The sequence below is a fragment of the Petaurus breviceps genome, unplaced genomic scaffold, assembly GCF_028583685.1.
Source record: "Petaurus breviceps papuanus isolate PSGF00001 unplaced genomic scaffold, PetGlider_PUasm1.0 37, whole genome shotgun sequence".
Classification (NCBI taxonomy): Eukaryota; Metazoa; Chordata; class Mammalia; order Diprotodontia; family Petauridae; genus Petaurus; species Petaurus breviceps.
Genome location: NW_027186296.1, coordinates 90,060,336 through 90,082,324, shown reverse-complemented (window position 1 = coordinate 90,082,324; position 21,989 = coordinate 90,060,336). Strand labels below are relative to the sequence as shown.

The window sequence follows — 21,989 nt, the reverse complement described above, 5'->3', positions numbered from 1 at the left end:
ATATATATATATATATACACTATTATTAATATTATTTTACATGTAACTGGCAAATAAAATATACAGGCACTGGGGCAGAGAGATCCACCGTGCCCTACTGGAAAGTCAGAGGGGGTATGGGATAAGATATGGGAGAGAGCAGATTGGAGGAGGGGATATCCAGTGGGATCGCCATTTTGGGGTGGTGGGTAGGGGGAAAATGGGGAGAAAATTTGTAACTCAAAATCTTGAAGAAATCAATGAGGTAAACTAGAAGTTAATACAGCGTTTGATTAAAAAAAAAGAGTATGGATTCAAATAATAACAACAACAAAAAAAGAAAATAAATAGTATTTATCCTCCTAAGTGCTTTAAAGTAGATTTACTGCAAAACACTCCAGGATTTTTTCTTTTTTAAAAAAATCATTTTATTTTCACCAATTACATATAAAAATAATTTTAATGTTTTTAAAAAAAAATTCGAGTTCCAGATTTTCCCTATCCCTCCCTGATGGTAAGCAATTTGACATAGGTTATATATGTGCATTCACGCAGAGCATATTTCTAGATTAGTCATGTTGTGAAAGAAAACACAGACCCCAAAAATGTAAAAAATAAGGAAAGTGAAATATAGCATGTTTCAATCTGCATTCAGATTCCATCTGTTCTTTCTCCGGAGGTAAGTAGTATTTTTCATTATGAGCCCTCTGGAATTGTCTTGGACCAGTGTGAATTGCTGAGCTACAGTAATTAAGTCATTCAAAGTTGACCATAAGGGTAACATTGATGCGCTGTGTACAGTGTTCTCTTGGTTCTACTCCTTCCGCTTCACATCAGTTCAAGGAAGTCTTCCCAGGAGAATCTGGTGGTGTGGTGGGGAATATATGAAGGGTAACAGTTTCACAAATTGCAAGAAGGTCTTAAAGTTGAATCCCAGTCCACCTACGTGATGTCCACCTGCTTGTTTTAGTTTACTAATGCTTTAAATCTTATCTTTTTCTTAACATTCTATTTCCCTTGCCCTGGATTTGACTGGTCAGGCTACAGCCACACAGTCTTCTGTCTTCCATTTCTCCATCTTTCAATAAAAGATGCACATGTAATATTATAAATTTCTACTGCAAGCTTAGTGAGTCAGCAATGTGCTATGTTGGTCAAAAAGCTAAGGCAATCATCTGGTTTCTTCATTCATTAATAGAAACCTTGCCTCTACTCTAAGAGAGGATGTAGTCCCATTGTACTCTCTCCTGGTCAGACCACTTCTGGAGTATTGTGCCTAGTGATGGGCATCCCATGTTGGAAAGAATGTTGACAGTTAGGAGAACATTGTACAGAGTAACAACGATATTGTAACAATTATTATCTTTAAAAGACTCAGCACAATGTTCCTTGCAAGGCAGTTCCAAAGGACTCATGATGAAAATGCTATCTACCTGCAGAAAGAAAATTGATGAATTCTGAATGCAAATTCCTTTTTTTCTTGCCTTTTTTTGGGGGAGGAGTCTTTTCGCATCATGATTAATACGGACATATAGTTTGCATGACTTCACATGTAGAATCATATTGCTTTCCTTCTCAATGGGTGAGGGAGGGGTGGAAAGGAGGGAGAGAATTTGGAACTCAAAATTTTTTAAAATGAATGTTAAAATTTAATGTAATTGGAAAATATTTAAGGAAATAAGAAAAAAACAATTTGGAGTGGGCAAGGCAATTGGGGTTAAGTGATTTGCCCAAGGTTATACAGCTAGTTAAGTGTCTGAGACCAGATTTGAACTCAGGTCCTCCTGATTCCAGGGCCTGTGCTCTAGTCACTGTACCACCTAATTGCCCTCAGGGGAAAAAAAATTTAAAGAAAGAATGTTGACTATCTGGAATGTATCCAGAGTCAGTATAAACCAGAATGGCAAAGGAACTCAAAGTCATGCCTTAAAAGTATATATGTATATTAGAAAGAACCAGATATTCCAAGTGGTTATGTTTAGCCTGGAAAGGAAAAGACTAGGGGAAGGGAATAAGCATTCATATAGAGTCTATTATATGCTGGACTGTGCTAGGCACTTTACAAATACTATCTCATTTAATCCTTGAAACAACCCTATAGGTAGGTGCCATTCTTATCCCCATTTTGCATTTGAGAAAACTGACGCAAATGGAGGTTAAGCGATATGCCCAGGGTCACACAACTAAGAAGTGTTTGAGATCAATTTTGAATTCAAGTCTTCATGACTCCAGGCCCAGCACTCTATCTACTGTACCACCCAGCAGCCTCAGTCAGGGGAAAGAAGGGGAAGGACATGATCACTGTTTTTACAATATTTGAAAGATTGACATGTAGAAGAGAAATTATGGCTCTGTGACCCTGGGCAAATTACTTAGCCTCTCTTTGCCTTAATCTACTGGAGGAGGAAATGGCAAATATCACCAGTACGTTTGCAAAAAAAAAAAAAAAAAAACAACACCCTCCTATGGACAGTATGGTTCACAGGGTCACGAAGAGGAATGAGAGACAACAAGCATTTTGCTAAGGAAACATTTTTTCCTTTTTTAAAAAAGTTCAACCATTTACTAAGTTCCTGCCATGGCCAGGCACTATGCTAAGTGCTTTACAGAATATTTACACATAACTTATTTGATCTTCATAACCACAATTAGAGCTGGTACCATTATTGTCACATTTTCCGTTCAAGAAACCAAGGCAGACAAAAGTTAAGTACTTACCCAAGGTCATATAGCAAAGGTGAAGTAACTTGCCCAGGCAGGGTCACACTGAAGGGAAAGATTTTCTAACTGGGCTGTCTAAAGATACAACAGGCTACCTCAGAAGGTACCAGAGACAATCAAATAGAGGCTAGATAACTGCGTATCTGGGATTTTGTATATGTGACCTATGTTTTAAGGAGGTATTACAGTAGATCAGAAGTGTCAAACACACTGGTTGGATGCCCACGGCACTCCAGAGTGCTACCTAAACCAGATTAAAATGTAATTGGGAAATAAAAATACTCTGTGTGTGTACATAAGTATGTGTATACACATACACATACACATACATATATATACATACATATACATACATAGACATTTAAAAACTAAGTCAGTATGCAGTCTACAGGGATCCTTATGTACTTCTATATGTAAGTGGTCCCTGTTTTTATTTGGTTTGATACCACTTAAGTAGATGACTCCTAAGGTTTCTCCCAACTGTTTCCGTGACCTTTATGATATTGGGTCTGGAAAAGTATTTTTTTCCTGTAGCTCCCCAGCTTAGGAATTCTTTGGATCACCTCACTGATCTCATGGCCTTGGACAGTCCCTTCTGTTTTCTTCCTCTGTTTCCAGTAAGAAAAAACTCCTCCCTTTCAGAATTCCAATGTTCTTCCTCCTACCCCTCAAACTGCATATTTCAGCCTGGCACCATCTCCTTCACCCTTCCTATAGGGAAAAGGGAGGGGGGTGGTTCCCATATTCTCATCTCCAGAAGCTACCCTCACTTCACTGCAACTTAGCCCTCTCTTCTGGGTACTCTGCTTGAAATAAATTCCTCTAGTTACACTCCTGATTGTTTATGATCCTCACAGGAGTGAATGAAAACGTGCCCCTAGAAAAAGACAAGGGTAGGGCTCTGTTGTGACTGTGTGAATGTGGTCCCTGACTCCAAAGCAGCCAGCTGCTCTAACTGCCTCAGGAGAAACAGATGTTCTCAAGCTGATTGCCATCAGATTTCTCTGCTTTACACTCCTTCATCTTCTCTCATACTCTGAAAATGAAAAGATAAAAGGCTAGTTCTAAATGAGTTAACTTAATTGGGAGAGTTTCACACAACTTGTCTATTGATACATCTGAATAATTTAGCCATGACCTTACTCACTGACCCTTCCTCCTCTCTCCACCCCCAATCCAAAGACATGTCTCACAATACTGACTTCTTGAACTTCCTGTACTTTAATACACATTGTGGTTATGTTGCAAAAGTAAGGAATTGGTGCTCCCTTACTACTGGGTCAGAGCTCTTTAGCATGTATGTGTTTATTAAGCTTGGAAAAAAAAATTATTCAAATAGGGTCTGAGCACAGAAATTCAGCTTTCTTACACTATAGAAAAGGGCTTTTTCACTCTAAGATTATGAGAATCCTCATCTGAATCCAAATCCTGGTTGTCTGGGATTTTTCAAAGAAACATCATCACCTACTAGGTAGTAGGAAGGTTTTCATCCTAAAGGTTCTAGTCTTCCCATCCAATCAGGCCTGATTTGGCTTCATTTGAAAGTGTTTAGGGATCCAGGACTACCTCAGGCAGTTATAAAATGAATGGGCTTCTCCTGTTACTTAAATGAACTTTGCCCAAGCTGACCCCCATACCTATAAAACTCTCCTTTCCCAACTTGATCTCTTCCAATCCCAAACTTCATGGAAGGATTAGCTCAAGGGCCATCTCTTAAAATGAGGCCTTTCCTGATTCCTTGAGTAGTGCTAGTAATCTCTTCCAACCCCCCCTGCCCCCCCTTGCCAAATTATTTTATATATGTAAGGAAGAAGACTCAAAGACCTCAATTGAGTCAGTCAATGGAGAAAACAGAAGCTATGTTACCCCTTTACCACACAATTTCCTCCAAGTGCATCTTACTACGATTTTGATATGAATTTAAATCTATTCTTTCCAAGGAACTTGTGTGGGTAAGAGGGGATTGTTTCTCTCACAACTACCCTTGCATATCCACTTAACAAATCCCCTTTTCTAAAAGCTTATTGAATCTAATTGATAATTACTGTGAAGCTCACCAGTGAGGACTTATGAGCAGAAGCACTAGAAACTCCGCTTGGAGTAATTCCCATTTAGTGGGAGTTGGTGAAGTAGCCATGGAGGGAGTGTTACAGATACATTTCATGTTTATTTTTCTGTGTTCATATTATTTCCACCTAGTAGAATGTAGGTTCCCAGAGGGCAAAACTGTTTTGATTTTTGTCTTTGTATCCTTAACACAGTGCCCAATTCATAGTAGGAATTTTTTTATCGAGTTAAATTGAATTATCCTATCGTCGGTCCTTTTTGACTCCCCCCCCCCCCAAAAAAAAAGATTTGGGCACATCCTTGGGGAAATTCCTGGGTTATTGATTCTATATATCACTGGTCCCCTCAGTATTGTGTATTCTGTGGCCCTCAGTATTGTATATTCTGTGGGATCCAAGAATGGATGAGTTAAGCAAAATCAAACCATCTGCTGAGGCAAAGTTTTGGATACACTGCCATGGTTTTGATGCTACCAAGCTTTGAGATATGAGTGCCCATTGTATTCAAGATCCTCTGATAGGAAGTGTGGAGGATACAAAGATGTATAAGACATGATCCCTGCCCTCCTGGAATTTGTGCATCAAATTTTGTAGAGATCTGCTGACTAGTGGAGGCAGTCCCCTATTTTTTGACCCCTCTACATTTTGCTTCCTTAGTTTGACAGGTTTGTGCATAACTTAGCCAGTCAGGAAAATAGTAATTTTTCCCTCTTACGCAACCCAGATTATTGCCAAGGAATCAAGCAATATGTTCATGTATGTGTTTGTGTGTGCATGTGCGTGGAAGCTTAAATTTCTAAGAAAGGTCTTAGAAATCATGCTGGGACTTTTCACAGGTTCTGGAATCTTTTCAAAGACTTACTTTAGTGACATTTATCTGCTTCCTTGATTTGTACTCCTATCAACTTAAAAGATGTCCGGTATGCTTCCTAGGGTTGACTTTCAGCTTTGCCTGACCTACTGACAATGCTGTTTTGATTGTGTTGAACTGAGAGTCCCTGTTAGAAAAAGGAAGTGCTTCTAGTGTGCCCCAGCTCATAAGGAGATAATCAGATGCCTCCTCCCACCTGCCCATCATTCCTCCTCCACTGCACCCCTTTCCCAGAAAGTCATGCCAACAATTCAGCCTTCAAGCACTTTGAGTTACCTGGGTAATCATAGGTGGGTCTGTACTAGGATTTGCCTAGGAAAAGGTATTCTATATAGGATATGATAAAAGTCCTGAATCAGAATCCTCCTCTCCAACTCAGTATAATTCTCCAGCAAAATGTCCCTAAAGTTAACACTCCCTAGGGCATCACCCAACAGATGTAGTTATTATATAGTTAGAATAGATCTTGTTTCTGTATGTTACCTACATCTTTGGTGTATTATATAGTTAGAATAGATTTCGTTATGTATATTACCTACATCTTTAGGGCAAAGTCCTAGTGAGTTCTGGGCTGCTGGCCTTTATCATAATAATGAACTTTTTGTAGTACTTTAAGATTTACAAAGACTTTCCCACACAAATCCTTTTGAGGTAGATAAATACACTATCTCCATTTTACAGATGAAGAAACTGAGGTTCAAAGTGGGTTAATAGTAGGTCCTTGATATAAAGGTCAGAGCTGGGATTTGAAACCTGAATCTTCTAATTCCAGGGTCAATGTCCTTTAGTCCCATTACAACACACTGCTGTTGGGTTTTTTGGTTTTTCTAAGCAATGTTTGGGGAGGGAAGAAAAGGGTGGTTGACAAGAATAATTAACTGAAGCTTCTGACAGAATTTAGTGGTTTAGCCCCCTAGGGGCGCCCTCCTTTCTATTCTTTCCTTATAGACCTTGGCTCTTTGCTTGAAAATCTCCTTTTCCTGAAACATGAAGAATACTTCAGCTAGATTGAAGGAATGGTTGATCTTAGGCAGCTTTCTTAAAGTCCACAACTATCTCCTGTATATTGAAAGGCAAACACATGCAGTATTTAAAAGCCCCCAAGTATAATGAAACAGTGTTCTAGATCTCTTTCATGTAGGATTCATAACTTAGCAAATTTGTTCTTGCTTTTGCTCTTCATTCTTCATTCTCAAAGAAGATCAATGATAACAAATATTACCTCAATATTTTTCATGTTTTTTTTAAATTTAAGAAATCATTGCAAAGGTATGTTTATAGATAATCTAAAATGTTAAAACATGTACAGTCTGATAAGCATTTGTGAAGATGCTGGGCAAGGTTAGTTGATCACTAAACATTTATTGACTGGTTGACCCTTCTTTCTTTACTGGTACATCTTATAACATCCCAGTAAGGTAATAATAACAGCTAGCATTTTTATAGGGCTGGAGGACCTTGGTTAAAGTACTAGCTCTCAGTGACTGTGCAGCCTGCCACTTGACCTGGAAGTCTCAGTTTCTTCTTCTGAGAAGGGGGAGGGTCAGATGTTCTGTAAGGTCTCCAGCTTTAAACACTAATGATTTTTTTTTTACATTGCTTCCCAACCCCTTGCTCACAGCCCCATAACCTAACTGCCTCCCTATCTGGTTAAAATTAACTGATTCCAAGACCATATAACATTTTTCTCTTAGAAACTTTGTCTAGGAACTCCTTCCATCCTTCCACTGAAAGAGTTAACTCTGAGTTCTTTCTCCTGTATCTTTATTTGAAAAAAAAAAAAAAACCAACAAAAAACAATGTTTGTTTTATTTGTTCATTCCACAGATTCCAGAAAGGAAACAGCTCCCAGTCCCAAAGATCGAGTCTCCAGAGGGATATTATGAAGAGGCAGAACCATATGATACTTCCTTAAATGGTACATCCCAGCAGCTTCACCATTAAGGGTGATTTTTAAGTACTACATGCACGTGAAAAGGGAAGTGCTTCTAATACGCAAGTAGCTGCAGGCATTGCTGTCTTATAGCTGGAAAGCAAGAGAAATCTGAGTAGGATCTTAAAAGGTGGCTCCCTATCAGGGATCAGCATCAAGTGTGACTTAAGACTTGTCCCAGCAGACAGGGCAGTTCCTCTAAGAGGGCTCTCCCTTGTCTAAAGGGGGGTGCATGGCTAGGACTAGAGGGCAATCTTAAATTGGCTCAGGATCAGTAGGTTTATGGGACCTGGTGTTTCACGTTGTCATGTTCTGAGCATTGCTGACATCAGCACATACAGGGAGAGTAAAGGTCAAGTGTCTGTGCCAAGTGAGGTGAAGTCTGAAACAGAGCGGAGGAACCTTCTTTGTAACCAGGCTCTGAAGAAGAGTGAGACTCTTAGCCGATTTAGAGACACGACCCAGGCTCCCTCCTGAACTTGGCCTGCTCAGAGATCATAGAGTCATTCATAGATCTTAGAACCAAAAGAATCCTTAGAAGTCATTGAATCCAAACTCCTCATTCTACAGATGAGGAAACCATGGCTCAGAAATACTGCACTCCTTGCTCAGAGACACTCAGCTAGTCTGAGGCAAGATTTGAACCCACATCTTTCTGACTTCAAATCCAGTAGCATCCTACTACGTTACAACTTTTGGGATAGATCGGTTAAATCACAAAGACCCTCCTCAAATGAACATTTCAGATCTGCAGTGAATCCTGACTCCAAGGGACCACAAAGGGAGCATGGGAAATGATTATTGTGGGTTCTTCCTCTACCACTCCCCAACTATCTTCCTTTTCTTCTCCAAGTTTCTTTCTCCCTATCTCTTCCTCTTGGCTCTTTTTCCTGATTCCCCTGCCAGTGCGGTACCTCAGATTGACTTAACCATGAAGGTTGAAATCTAGGGAAACATGATAAGTATGCTGAGAAATATTCATCCAAAGGATTCTCTTTTTTCCTGAGATTGGAACTGGCAATTATTTCTAGGGGCTAATCTATCAAACCCAAATTGAATCTTAATTTTAAAGATTATTTACTTCAGCCATCTTATTTACCAGTTGAGAAAAGTGAAAGGTTTTGACTTGCATAACAAGGTCAGAATTGAAATTTTTAGCCTTCAAGTTGTTAAGAATAGGATTGTGAAACTGTTAGCATGAGACTTTAGAAAGAATGTCAGATTTGAGGTTATTTAGAAACCTTTGTAGTTTTAGACTTAAGTCTATATGATCAGATTTTGTGTGTTTTCAATAAAAACTACTGCTTACTAAGTTGAGAGGAATATTCCCTGGAGCTAATTGGATAGACATCAATTGTATGAGAATATTTGGTCACCAGTTGTTTCTGAATGGAGGGAGGGACTAAATGATTTGTGGAGTGTATTTTTTTTCCTTTAAGCCTTTGGAAATTAAGAAGTTCCCACCCTATCACAATTCTTTTTCTGATCCAGCACTCATTTTTGTCACATATCCCCTGTGCCAAAGACCATAGGATCCTAGGTCCAGAGCTTGAAGGGATCATTAGAGACCATCTAGTGTAACTTACTAGTTTTACAAATGAGGTAAACCAAGGCTCAGAGAAGTCACATCTAGCTAGATTCCTAGATCTGAAGCTGAAGGCCATCTAGTTCAACCCCCTTACTTTAAAGATAAGAAAACTTGAGCCCAGGGAGATTAAATGACTTTGCCCAAGGTCTCATAGATAGTGTGAGAGAGAAAATTTAAATCTAGGTCCTTTGACTCCAGAGTCAGTCCTCTTTCCCCAGTACCACAATGCTGAGAACTTGAAACAGCAATAGCTAAAACAGGTACCTCTCTTTCTCTGCTCAAAATAAGCATAGCCAGACCTCACAACCACAGCTAGCCCTGGCCCCAAACCAAGCAATAAAGGAATCAAATAGAGGAAGACTGAGGAGAAAAGGATATCAGTTTAATCTTAGAGGCTCAAAGCTCCAATTTTTTAATCCCTTCTCAACTTGGTACAAAACCGGTGGTAGAAATGTTATGATGTTAACAGAATACCAAATTTAGAATCAAAACCAAACTCATAATCAATAGCAATGGAAAAACTCTGACCCAACATGGATCAGGAGACCAAGATTCCAATTCCAATTGTAATAATTGCTATCTGTATAACCTTGAACAAGTAACTTAATCTCTCCCCATCCCTGTCCCTACCTCCTCCCCTTGGCCTATAGTCATCTCCTCTTTTCTCCCAGGCCTTCTTCTACCTCCTTATTCCCTCTTTCCATTTTTTCCCCTCCCCCCAACTCATCACTAAAATAGGACAAAATATTATCTTTACCTTACCTCACCAGGCTTGATGTGGAGATTAAATGAAATAAAACATAAAGATTATGTTTTATCATTCTGTCAGCCATAATGAATGAATATTGCTAAAGGGAATGATGTCACTGGATGACAGTGAAGACAAGTGATATTATGGACCCCATGAAGAAAAATAGTTGAAGAGTCAGGAAATGTGTTTTCCATGGCTACATCTGCTTCTCTCATTGCATGTTTTCATCTATTATCTGGTTCTAGGCTCTGGAAAGTTGGCATCCCAGTTTTGCTTGATGTAGTTGGAAGAACAGTTAGATAGGCATGATTAGATGTCTGTCTGTAATTGATGTGCTGAATGTCTGATGCTTTTTCAGACAGTTGGTCTGGCCTGCAATTTCACACCTCAAATCTCTAGACTTGTGCTTCCCCTGTTCATCACTGTTCAGTGAATTTGGATTAATTAACTACAGTGAGAGTTTGGGTCATTGTAAAGACATCTCAGTTGATCTGGGTATTACTAACTTAGTAAGCAATCAGAATTATACTGGGAGGAGTTGTTAAAATAGCAAGGTAGATAGGAGAAATTCAAGCTTTGTTGGTTCTCAAGAAAGAGTCAGAATTGAGAGGTGATTTGAGGAGTAAATAGCCTAATTGCTTCAAAATGATGTTGTTACATACTCAGGTTGAGAACTGGCCTTTTAATGAATTGGACATCCATATATGTGATTCCCTTTGTGCCTAATGAAGGGTTATGTGATGGTGTCGATCGTCATGCTGCTTTGTTCCACAGGACCTTACCTACAATGAATGAAAGTAATTTTATTGACTCCCTGAAAGTCAGAATGGTTTGATGTATCTATTTTTCTGTGCATGCCTGATCACTCACTGTTCAGTGAGTTTCACTGAGTGAAGTCAAAGGTTGCTAGTGCACCCTCAGCATCCCCAGATGAGGACAATTTTCAGCTGAAACCAGGCTCCATCAGTGACTCTCTCTCTTTTCCTCCCCCACCCCTTCCCATGTCTTTTTTCTTTCTGAATATCGTACAGGTCATTCTGGTACATTTTCTACCACTGGAATCCTTAAATGGGTACAGGTGCCTGAGGGAGTCATTTATGCCACAATCACCTTGGGTACTGCCCTTTTCTGAATCTGGAATGCTATAGCATTGTATCCTTGCAGAGTAACTTTGGGAAATGTTGTTAATAGTCCAAAAGAATATTCGTTACTGTCCCTTTCTCTACCCATATGCATGTCCCCATTCTGCCCCTTATTACAATGCCCTCGCTAATAGTTATTTCTGCCCTTCTTGGTTGACTTTGCTTTTATAACCAAAGGGGCATGTGCCCATCATATTCCCAAGAGAGTCCAGGGAGGGGATTGGGAAAATGGGAGTCTACATTTTAGATACCTTTGGTAACAATGGGCTTAAATAACTACATAGTGCAGGATAGCTCTATGTTCCATTCTTAGAGTCTTGTGGCATGTTGGATTCTGCTTCTAGGAATATTATCATTGCTCTCCTTTATCATTATTACTCATAAAACCCAGAAGTTAATAATACTAATGTCCTGAATGTTATCCAAGGCATGTAAAATACTACCTTCCCATGTTATCTTAGTTATCTCTGTTTCTTTTATAATATACCATTGGAGTAGAATTGCATAGGCCCTCAGAGATCATCTAACCCAGTCTTTACCCATCCAGCCATTTTTTTGAAGACCTCTAGGTACCTCACAAGGTAGCCCATTCCATTTTCAGATAGTTCTCATTATTACAAAAGTCTTTCTTAATGTTGAACTAATTTGTAAAATCCATTTAACTGATTAAATGAATAGAGTATGACCAAGGATAGATGGAGAATTTGTGATTTAATTGGTTTGGAGGTCTTAAAAGCAGGTTGCCACATTTCGTGGATTTGACAACAGAATGAAGGAAGAAGGGAGAGAGGAAGGAAGACAAATGGTAGCAGGGAAGGTATGAAGAAAATAGTTGGGGTGGGAAGGAAAGGCAAGAAGTAATGTTATGGAGAATAAAATAGTAGAAAAAACTGAAAGTGATGGAAAGAGTCTTTGGGGGAGAGTAGCTTGGGGGATGGAAAGGTGATCATCTTTCCCATAAAACCATTCGCACTATAATTTGACCTGTTATTTCTTTGTATCTGCAGTTTTGAAATGGGTAAAGTCAAACCGTGCCTGGGAAAGATGATCCTTCAGTCTAGGTGCTAGATAAATACTGTTACTGTTTGTCACATTCCCAGGTTACACCAGGGTTTTTGGGTTGTCTCACCTTCCTTCCTAAACTAGAGTCATTAATGTTAAGAGCTAGAATGATCCTTTAAAGATCACTTAGTTTGGGGACAAGGGAAGCTTTTGAAAATGATTATTATTGTATATAGTAATTTTGGGTTATATACACATACAAAGAGAAATATACACATACTCATTTTTGTGTGCAGCTATATGTGTAGGTATATATATGTACACAAATATATTTTATAAATATATACACACATACATGTATGTATATAAATTTTTTTTCCATTTTATAGGGTGCTTTGTTTTCTGTCCACAGAAATTAGTACAGTTCCTGGAACATAGTAAAGGCTTCATAAATGCTTGTTTGCTGCTTGACTAACTAGTTCAGCCCCTTTATTTTGCAGAGGAAGAAATTAAGACTCAGAAAGGGCACATGTGTCGCTTTTTTTTTTTTTTTTAAGCAATCGGGGTTAAGTAACTTGCTCAAGGTTACACAGCCAGTTATTTCTGGGTGTGGTGCTAAGTATCTGAGCCTGGATTTGATCCAGGTCATCCCGACACTGGAGCCGGTGCTCTTACTCGCTGTGCTACCTGGCCACCCCTACATTTTGGATAGGTGTTTTCTAGAGTCTGAAACCAATAGAACTTGGGGAGGGAAAAGAAAAAGGTTTCTCTCCAGTCTTTCTGGTTTCTAGCTAGAAGAATCTTACCATTGGAAGACAAAATAGAACAAAGAGCCAATAGAATCAAAAAGTCATTTATTGTAACACACTGATCCAGGATACCTTGTTCACTAAACAGTTTTGTGGTTGCTCCTGCCTGTTAAGAGTGTAATAGCATGGTTCTCTTTGTCCCTTGCCTGAACAGAGCATGTTTGGAGACAACCTTCTTGCTTCCCAGGCAGACAAACTGTGACTCAGTTGATCTTCATTACAGATGACGGTGAACCTGTGAGTAGTTCCTATGAATCATATGATGAAGAAGAGAGCAGCAAGAGCAAGTCAACACCCCACCAATGGCCATCCCCAGAAGCTACCATTGAGCTGATGAAGGATGCTCGGATCTGTGCCTTCCTGTGGAGGAAGAAGTGGCTGGGGCAGTGGGCTAAGCAGTTGTGCGTCATTAAGGACAACAGATTATTGGTTAGCAAAGCACTGTTTTGTACCTGACATAAATTATTAGTTCTGTTTTTTTCCCTTTGGCAGAAGGAGGAGAAGTAGATAACTAACATCTGAGATTCAGGCTTGTGACAGATATTTCTCCCACTTTATCCTAGACCAGTAAGGTATATTAGCATCTGTTGCCAGATGTGAATTTGCCAATATACAGGCAGATCTCAATTACACATGAAGACTGCTGTTATATGTAGCAGCAAGCACTCCAGCATCCTCAGTGGGGCTACCAACACAGGTTCTTAGATCTGCTTTTCTAAAGGAAAGCAACTCAAAATGGGTTAACAATCTTGCTTTAATCAATCAAACATATCATTTATCTAGTTCAGGGGAAAAAGTCAGTACCCCGAACTTCAGAGTATACAGAGGTTACAAACAGAAATTACAAGACAGAGAAACATTTCAAGCAGACAGCCCTCCAACTGTCCAACCATTATATCCATACCTAGTCAGTCACCAGAGAGGGAAGCATCAACATCTGGGTTTTTCAAAGCCAGGGGGCTCTCAACAGCTGCCCAGAGTCTCATCTAGTCAAATCACACAACACTTCTCAAAGTGAGCCCCAAAACAAAACCTCACATCAGGATTTATATAGCCTTCTCCTGGCTCAGAGAGAACAACCCTCTTGACCCACTGCCCAGTCACAAACTATCTCCTGAAAAACAAGCCTCCCAGCACAGGCTCCAGATGCACTTAAGCCTATCAAAGGGCCTAGGGGCAGGGAAGATCTTACACAATACAATCTTAGAAAGATGACAACAATATAAATTTACATTCCCATCACATTATGCCATAGCTACCTTTCTTTATATCGTCTCATTGCTTCTCCCTGACCTTTGTATTTCAAGCAGATTGTGTGTGTCTTTCTAGGCACTTTACTGTTTTAATTTGGTGTGTGATCAAGGCATCACAGAAGGTGCTATTATGACAACAAAAACCCTTACTAGATTATTTGTTCTTTTATATTATTTGTAATAAAACAACCCCAATTGGCTTGGTCTAGACATCATGTCATATAGCAGAGGTTTTATGGGGATACTCTGGAAACACTGGATAATATAAAAGTCTGTTAGCTTTAGTTCAGGAATGACCTTTTATTTTCTAATATATTAACCTTACCAATTAGCTTTTATCCAAATAAATTCTATTGATATCTTATGTTTTTTATCACCTACATTTCCCAATATATTCTTTCCCTTCCCTCTTCCAGAAAGACATCATTATCAAGAATAATAGAGGGGAAAAAAACAGTTTCAAAAACTGTCAATACATCAAAAAAAAAGTCTGACATTAAATGCAATTTTCCACTCTCAGAGTCCCCCACCTCTGTAAGGAAGTGGTAAAGATGCCTCTTTTTTGTCCAATTAAGTTTTACTCAGGCGAATATTAAACTTAAATTCCACTGCCTAAGCCCACAACACTGATCACAGGAGTAGTTAGCCACCTTGTGTTGAGAAATAGAGAAAAGCTACTTTGGTATAAAAATTTTTACTGTGGATGCCTCTTCTATGATAAATGAGAGGCTGACTGTTTATTATGTTTCTTAGGAGAACCTTCTGGGGTAACTACCCAGGATAAGGCATTAAGCCATGAAGATAATCATGCCCCAAAAAACCTCATATAGTTGAATTTCAAGCTGTTTTGTATATATGCTGTAACATTTGGTAAAGAGGAGAAGAAAGACAGAGACTAACCCATAGATATTGCACGGTAATATAGAAATGCTAACATTCAAAGACAAATTGTCTCAGCATGATTTGGTGGGCAGTAAACTTCTTGGTTCCATAACATAGACATAGGTTTGGTGGATTTTCCAAAAGTGACAGTTGCATCTCCTTTTGGTGATTTTCACCTTTTAATTCTGGCCTCTTGTTTCCAGTGCTACAAATCCTCCAAGGATCACAATCCCCAGCTCGATGTGAATCTAGTAGGCTGTAGTGTCATCTACAAGGAGAAACAAGTGAGGAAGAAAGAGCACAACCTGAAGATAACGCCAACAAATGCTGATGTAATCGTCCTGGGTCTCCAGAGCAAGGATCAGGCAGAGCAGTGGCTCCGGGTGAGGAAAGATCTGGGGCCTCCTCAGTGTTCACTGGGGCCAGAGCTGGTGGAGGCAGCAGCAGGCTATGAACTACTTTCTTATTTGGGGGGCTTTGAGGGAAGACATAGTTAATAACCTTACATCTTAAAGTCATGTTTTCACAAAATCTCTGAAAAAGTAGAAAAGGACCTCAGAGACCATTTAGTTCAGGCTATAAACTGACTTAGAAGCTGTTCTACAATAATGCCTATAACAAGTGTAGTCCAGCTTCTGCCTACTAGCATGAGAGTGAGCTCCAGACACTCATACCCCTACCTCCTTGACAACCTGTTCCATGTTAGGATAGCTCTAGTCATAGGTAGTTTTCTTCTTACATCAAGCACCTGAATTTTTCCTATCTACAACTTCTACTCATTTCCCTCGGGGGTCAAACACAAGTCCAATACCTCTTCCACATTTGATTGACTATACATCTCACATCCCCCCAACTCTTCTCTTGAATAGGCTAAATATCCCTAATACCTTCACCTGATCTTGTTATAAGACCCCACCTCCACCAAAAACAAAGCATCGGTCATTTTGTCCCTTGTTTTCGTTCCACCAGGTTCTCCTTTCCCCAAATCCTTCATATACACAAAACAGCATTTGTGTCTAAATAGTAAACATTTCATTTTCCACTTAAGAACCTTAGTTCCAGGCAGGAACACGAACTACCTATGCATTGACACCCCTGTACTCCATTGCCAAGAAAGCACAGTGGCGTGCTGAGTGCTTTTTTATGCTTGGGGCAGTCTCTACTACAATGAAGAAGGAGAGAATTTGTGGATGGTCTAGAACTAGGAACTAGTCAGAACCTACTCCTGACCTGAGGAGATGTGGATGAGGAGGGAAGGGGAATGTTTCTCTAATATCCTGTCATATTCAATTCTACCGTCACGATGTTAATGAAACTCACACATCAATTTTTTATTTTTATTTTTTTGCTTTTTATTTTTAAACAGGGGAAGGCAAGGCAATTGGGGTTAAGTGACTTGCCCAAGGTCACATGGCTACTAAGTGTTAAGTGTCTGAGGTCAGATTTGGACTCGGGTCCTCTGTGCCACCTAGCCACCTTACACATCAGTTTTTAATGGCTCTTTAAGAAAATTCATCAGGCGAATAATTGGGAAGGATAGTAAGCTGTATCACCTCACTCTCGCACTCTGTTTTTTCTATAGCTACTCGTAACAACTGTTCTCCCTTCCCTAGTAATACCTCCCTGGGCAGGCATATAGCCTCTAATCCACTTAACTGCAAAATATCTTCTCTAACAAAATGAAATGCCACCTCCTTTCTCTATTAGCATTTCCAAGTGATGTTCAAAAAGATAGAAAAAGAAAACTTAGAGGAGCTGAGAATGTGTCTTTGTCGTCACGATAGTGGTATTAATACAGTTCATCAGTTTGTCACTTACCTCTCCAGCCACAAAGTTAAATGTAGTTCAGAAAATTTTAATTCAGTAGATAGACCGAGCACTGTAAAAGATCCAATAGTATGAGATCAAGAACCTATAACATAGTTGGGGGGCAAAAGGTAATGCATATAAACTGATTAAAGAACAATACAAGATGATGCATATTTAAATGGTCAATGTAAGAGGATGTCAGACTATATTGTATAGATAATAAGTGTTAAGGGGGAATGCTGTCATTGTTTACCAGAGTAACTGGAAAAGACTTCATGAAGAAGTTGGGGTTTAAAGGGTGTTAACATAAATAAGTCAGGGGTGTGGGAGGTGCTACCTATTGGGAGAACCCAAAGGAAGATGGGGCAGCAAGAATGCTAAAAACAAGGCAGCTAACTTCCCTCAAGCAGAAGGTACTCCTTGGGCAGGAGCAGTGACAGATGAGGTTGGAGAAGGGAGTTTGGTACCAGATGAAGAGTCTTGAATGCCAGGAGGAGTAGTTGGCCATTTTAATCTCCTACACAAGGACAAGCCACTTATTTCCTTACTGAAAGCATATACCTATTAGGGGCTTAATAAATACTGCTTCCAGTTGTTGCTGTTGACGTGAAGAAGCAGCAGCATCCAAGGGGAGACCTTATCCATCTGTTACTGTTCCATAAACAAACCAAGAGAGACACAGTCCAGCTCTTACCCTTCTCTTGATTCCAAAGGATATTCCCTAGATTAACCCTTAACTGACACCTGGATAAGAGCACTGAAGAATCCTGGCCAGAAGCTGTCCTTCCCTTTTTTTTTTCTCCATCTCTCCTTCCCTTTGCTACCATTTGTGTGTGCTGCCAATTAGATGTGCCTCTATTTAGGAGAAACATCCCCCTGCTTGCTTGCTGGATGTAAGCGACTTGGAAAGCACTGCCAAGGCTTTGCAAACTGCAATTTTAAACATCCATTGCCTTATTAAAAAGCAACAGAAAACAGCATCTGCTGGAGGCACTAGCTCCCCAACTGTCAATACTTGGTTACTTCAGAGTTTGAAGGGAGGAAGGTTTGTTTCTGAGGCCTTGGAAAAATAGAATGCTACCTCCCCACACACTCCAAACTCCCTAGCATTTGTGCCAAATAATGTGCAAAAAGAGAGAGAAAATATGAGAGCACTGGCAAGCGGCCTAGTTCTGAGGGGTACTTCAGGGTCAAAAATGTTTTGGGTGACTAAAGTTAGGAATTTAGAATGGAATAGGGTGGGAAGGGACAGGGAGGGCCCCAGTTCAGCAGTTAATTTTGATTGATAAAATTCAGATGATCATGAAGCCAGAGCAGGAAGGAACCTCCCAAGTTCATCCAGTCTGTCCCTCCCCCCTCATTTTACAGATGAGGAACCTGAGTCCTAGAGTGTTTAAGTGACTTTTCTAAGGTAATGCCTGATTTGCACCCAGGCCCACCAACTCCATGCTCTTTTAAGCCTTGTACCAGGTTGTGTTCAGAGTAAGAGTACATAATTTTCAAAGAGGAATTATTTCTAAACGCATAGCTTCTTCTTAGTTGTATTTTCAGGAGGGCCTTCTTTCCTCACTCTATAAAAATGCTTAGAGGCACTAGTAAGACCCTTTGTAGCCACATGGTTAAGTGGGCTCTATTCACATGGCCTAGTTCTAAGGGCCTAGTCACATTTTAGTACCAGAATGACCTGCCTAATTAAATAACATATAATTATTTTCTTCCATCTGCTTCTTCCAGGTGACCCTCTGAAACACTGATAGACTAAGGCCTCTAGCCCACCTCACCCTTTTTTTGCATAGACTCCTTTTGGCAGTATGGTGAAGCCTATAGACCCTTTCTCAGAATAATAGTGTTGGTTTTTTTTAAAGTAATAATTGAAGAAAATGCTAAACTTCAGTTAGAGGTTAGTGAAAATGAAGATTTTCTTTCCTTAATCAAGGTCACAAAACCCTTGAAATCTATACAGTGGGCTGTGGACCCCAGATTAAGACTCCCTGGAATAAAGGCATGCTTACTGTCTGAAGTTTCAGTAGTAAACTTTTCCGTAGTTGGGTAAAAAAAGAAACCTCACTTAGCACTGTTGGTGTGTATGTGAGAGAGTCCAGGTAGGCAGAGACTAGGTGACCTTTATCTCTTCCATTGTAATCTGGTGGGACCATGCTGGCTGGCTCTATGGTTGCTATTGGAGCAAGTGGAGATGTGTATAAAGATCAGAAGGTGTTGGGGAAGATGTAAGGCAGTGTATCCCAACTAGTTTAAACAGGTCAGGACTTTTCAGAGGACAACTGCCTGCCCTGTTTTCCTTTGGAAGTTCAACAAGAAAACACTTAGCTTAGTGTTTCAGAACCAAGCTTGAGTGAGTAGCTGCTGAAGCAAAACATCTGGGAATCTAGAGGAGGCTCATGGGAGGAAGGAGCACAAGAGGCCCCAGGGAGGAGAGCTGGGAATTGGGAGAGGAAGCCCTGGGCTGAGGAGTGCCAGGAAGGGAGGGAGCTGCCCAGGGAGGGTGGGCAGACTTTGGATCACAATAGGATTCAGTTTTACACCCAGAAACAAATGAAGAAAACTCAGGAGACTCCTTTAGTCTGGTAGAGTCCCCAGAGCTGAAGGCAGTAGCAGCCACTTGTCATACTAGGCTCTTAGAACTGAACCAGATTCAGTATATGAGCATTTAGGAGGAGTTGTAATCTGCGTGATGATCTCTAGCTTCGAGCTACCAGAATCCCAAGCTATTATCAGTGAGTGAAGTCAATTTAAAGTTTGATTTTGCCCTTCCTGAATCATTCTCCTTTAGATCTGAGAATATAAAAAGTCCAACTGGTTCAAAATCAATCTCTGATGGATCCACTGGAGCTGAAGGACCAGGGAGGAAGGGGGAGGTTCTTTTCTTTAAGCAATTGTACATCTGAGAGGAACCTTGTATACATAAATGTGTGGAATGTCTGCCTCTGGCTGTATCTGTACCTCAGTTTAAGTGTAATCAGAAAACCCTGGATTAGGTGACTGTAAGAAACTCCCTTGAAGCAATAGCTCTGGCTTTGGTCATCCTGTAAAGTCCTAGCTTCTGCAGGTCAAAGGGTCAGCCAGCCTGATTGCTTTTTGGGGGTGTACTTCCAATTCAAACCTTTGACCGTGAATAAAGAAATTCCTCCCTAGAGAAGGAAGCAGACCCCAGTGAAGATATTAAGGAAAATGTTTCTCAGAGGTACTCTCTCTCCCTAACTGGGTATGAGAACATGTCATAGAGAGGTCTCCAATACACTAAAAAGAAGGAGGAGGCTGTTCAGGAAATGTGGCAAATTTATTGAAACCACAAAGGAACTATTAACAGAAAGCAATGGGGACCAAGGAGACCACAGTGCCTGGTAGAAGGCCCAGTTGTGGCAAAAAGTTTTCACTTGTGTTATACCAACCACAGAACTCACTTGTCATAAAGTGTTAGTTATTCCCTATATCCCAAATCACCTGGCAACATGCTCCCCTCCTTCATCTGTTAACATATGGGATCTGAGAATCCTAATGACCTTTTCCCAGCTGGAAAAACCCAGAGTTTCTAGAGTTCTGAGGTATAATTTTGGACTGGTCCTGGAATATCATGGAAATGTTCAAGTACCTTGGAGGAAAATCATTTAACACATCACCATCTGTCCATTCTCAAGAGATTCCTGGCATCTCTGGTACTAGTTCTGACTGAATCAGTTTAGGCAGTGAAAAAGTCTGGTCGTGAGTCTGTCTGATCCACCAATTTGCTCCTCTCTTCCTGCACAGGTCATCCAAGAGGTCAGTGGCCTGCCTTCTGAAGGAGTTTTTGAAGGAAACCAGTATACCCCTGATGCTCAGCGTCTCAACTGTCAGAAAGTAAGGCTAGCTCCTCTCTACAGAAGGGATCCTTAATTCTTTTTTTTCCTCTTAAAATGAAAGTGTAAAAAAATTGGGAGCTTTGTTTTTGCATTTCAGTCCAATTAATAAGAAACATGCTATGCTTGGATAAGCACAGTGACTTTATCTTGTCTGGAAAACAAATGAAACGGATATAGACTTAAAGTATTCTCTTGCTTGAGGAAAAGAAAAGCTTCATTGGAACAATATTAACTTTGTTTTTGATTCTTAAATTGGAAAATTTATTTTGTGTGGCTCTTTTCTCCCAGTGAAAACTGAATATTGTCCTTAAGTGTTTATTGAGAAATAAAAGCTCTTATTTGCTTTGAGATAGTTTAAAAGACACGAGCCCAGGGAAGCCTAGTTTGATCTTCTAACTGTAAAGAGTGGGTCCTGTCAGCCATGTAACTTTGGCATCCCGCTTAGCTCCTGTGGTGAGAACAAATGGAGTGTGTCTAGAGTTGAAGACTCACTCTCTATGATCCTGGCTTTTCTCATCTTTATCTGAGATGGAAGGAAAAGGGTATATCAAGGATGTAGAGGCTAGAAGTTGCCAATGATTCTTTTGACAGAACATTTTTATACTTCTATGATATTTTTTACCCTGGTATCTATTAAAAAGTGATGATTCCCCTTTGCCTTTCTTATGAATTAGAATAAGGTTTTAAAACTTTCCTAGAGGCAGCTAGGTGGCGCAGTGAATAGAGTACCAGCCCTGGAGTCAGGAGGAACTGAGTTCAAATACAGCGTCAGACACTTGACACACTTATTAGCCGTGTGACTTTGGGCAAGTTACTTAACCCCGATTGCCCTCCAAAAAAAAAAAAGAAAAAAATACAACTTTCCTTATTAGTTATTAATTATTATTTCCTTATCATTCAAGAGACTTCTCCTAAAATCCTACCCATGTGTCTCATTGGGGAGTGGAGCTAATCCTAGGTTCTTAAAGTTTATGCCAGCAAGACCTACATTCTGGTTAAGGCCACCAAGTTGGGAAGGATACAAGAGTGGGCCTAGTGATGAACAATATGTCTGATGCCTGAGGACCAACCTAAATAGGTTTGTAGAGACCCATTACCAGAAGGTTGGCCTGCAAATAGTATTTTTTTTTATAGTTACAGCAAAGACTGATTCTTATGATGAGGAGAGGTTGTGATCTGGGTCTGGTGGAAGGAGTGTTCACAGTGAAAAAGTGTGGTACCATAAAGCACAAAGACATTGCTGAAGGGGGGACAGTGAAAAAAATGGGCATATGTTGAACCATTACCACAAATCGAGAATCCATGCCAAAACCAAGCCTAGAAAAA

At 40.0% G+C, this 21,989-nt stretch overlaps 1 protein-coding gene across 5 annotated transcripts in view; it reads left to right on the top strand.

The window, feature by feature from the left end:
• Positions 1–21,989, top strand: part of AFAP1L2 (actin filament associated protein 1 like 2) — a 141,205-nt gene that overhangs the window by 98,977 nt on the left and 20,239 nt on the right. For 4 of the 5 annotated variants that reach the window (XM_069099025.1, XM_069099022.1, XM_069099023.1 and 1 more), the window contains 4 exons: positions 7,465–7,555; positions 13,086–13,291; positions 15,201–15,380; positions 20,572–20,661. In XM_069099025.1, the coding sequence (XP_068955126.1) occupies positions 7,465–7,555; positions 13,086–13,291; positions 15,201–15,380; positions 20,572–20,661 (567 nt within the window). Of the gene's footprint in view, positions 1–7,464; positions 7,556–10,940; positions 11,025–13,085; positions 13,292–15,200; positions 15,381–20,571; positions 20,662–21,989 lie in introns of all 5 variants that reach the window. The other variant, XM_069099027.1, reaches the window with a different exon arrangement.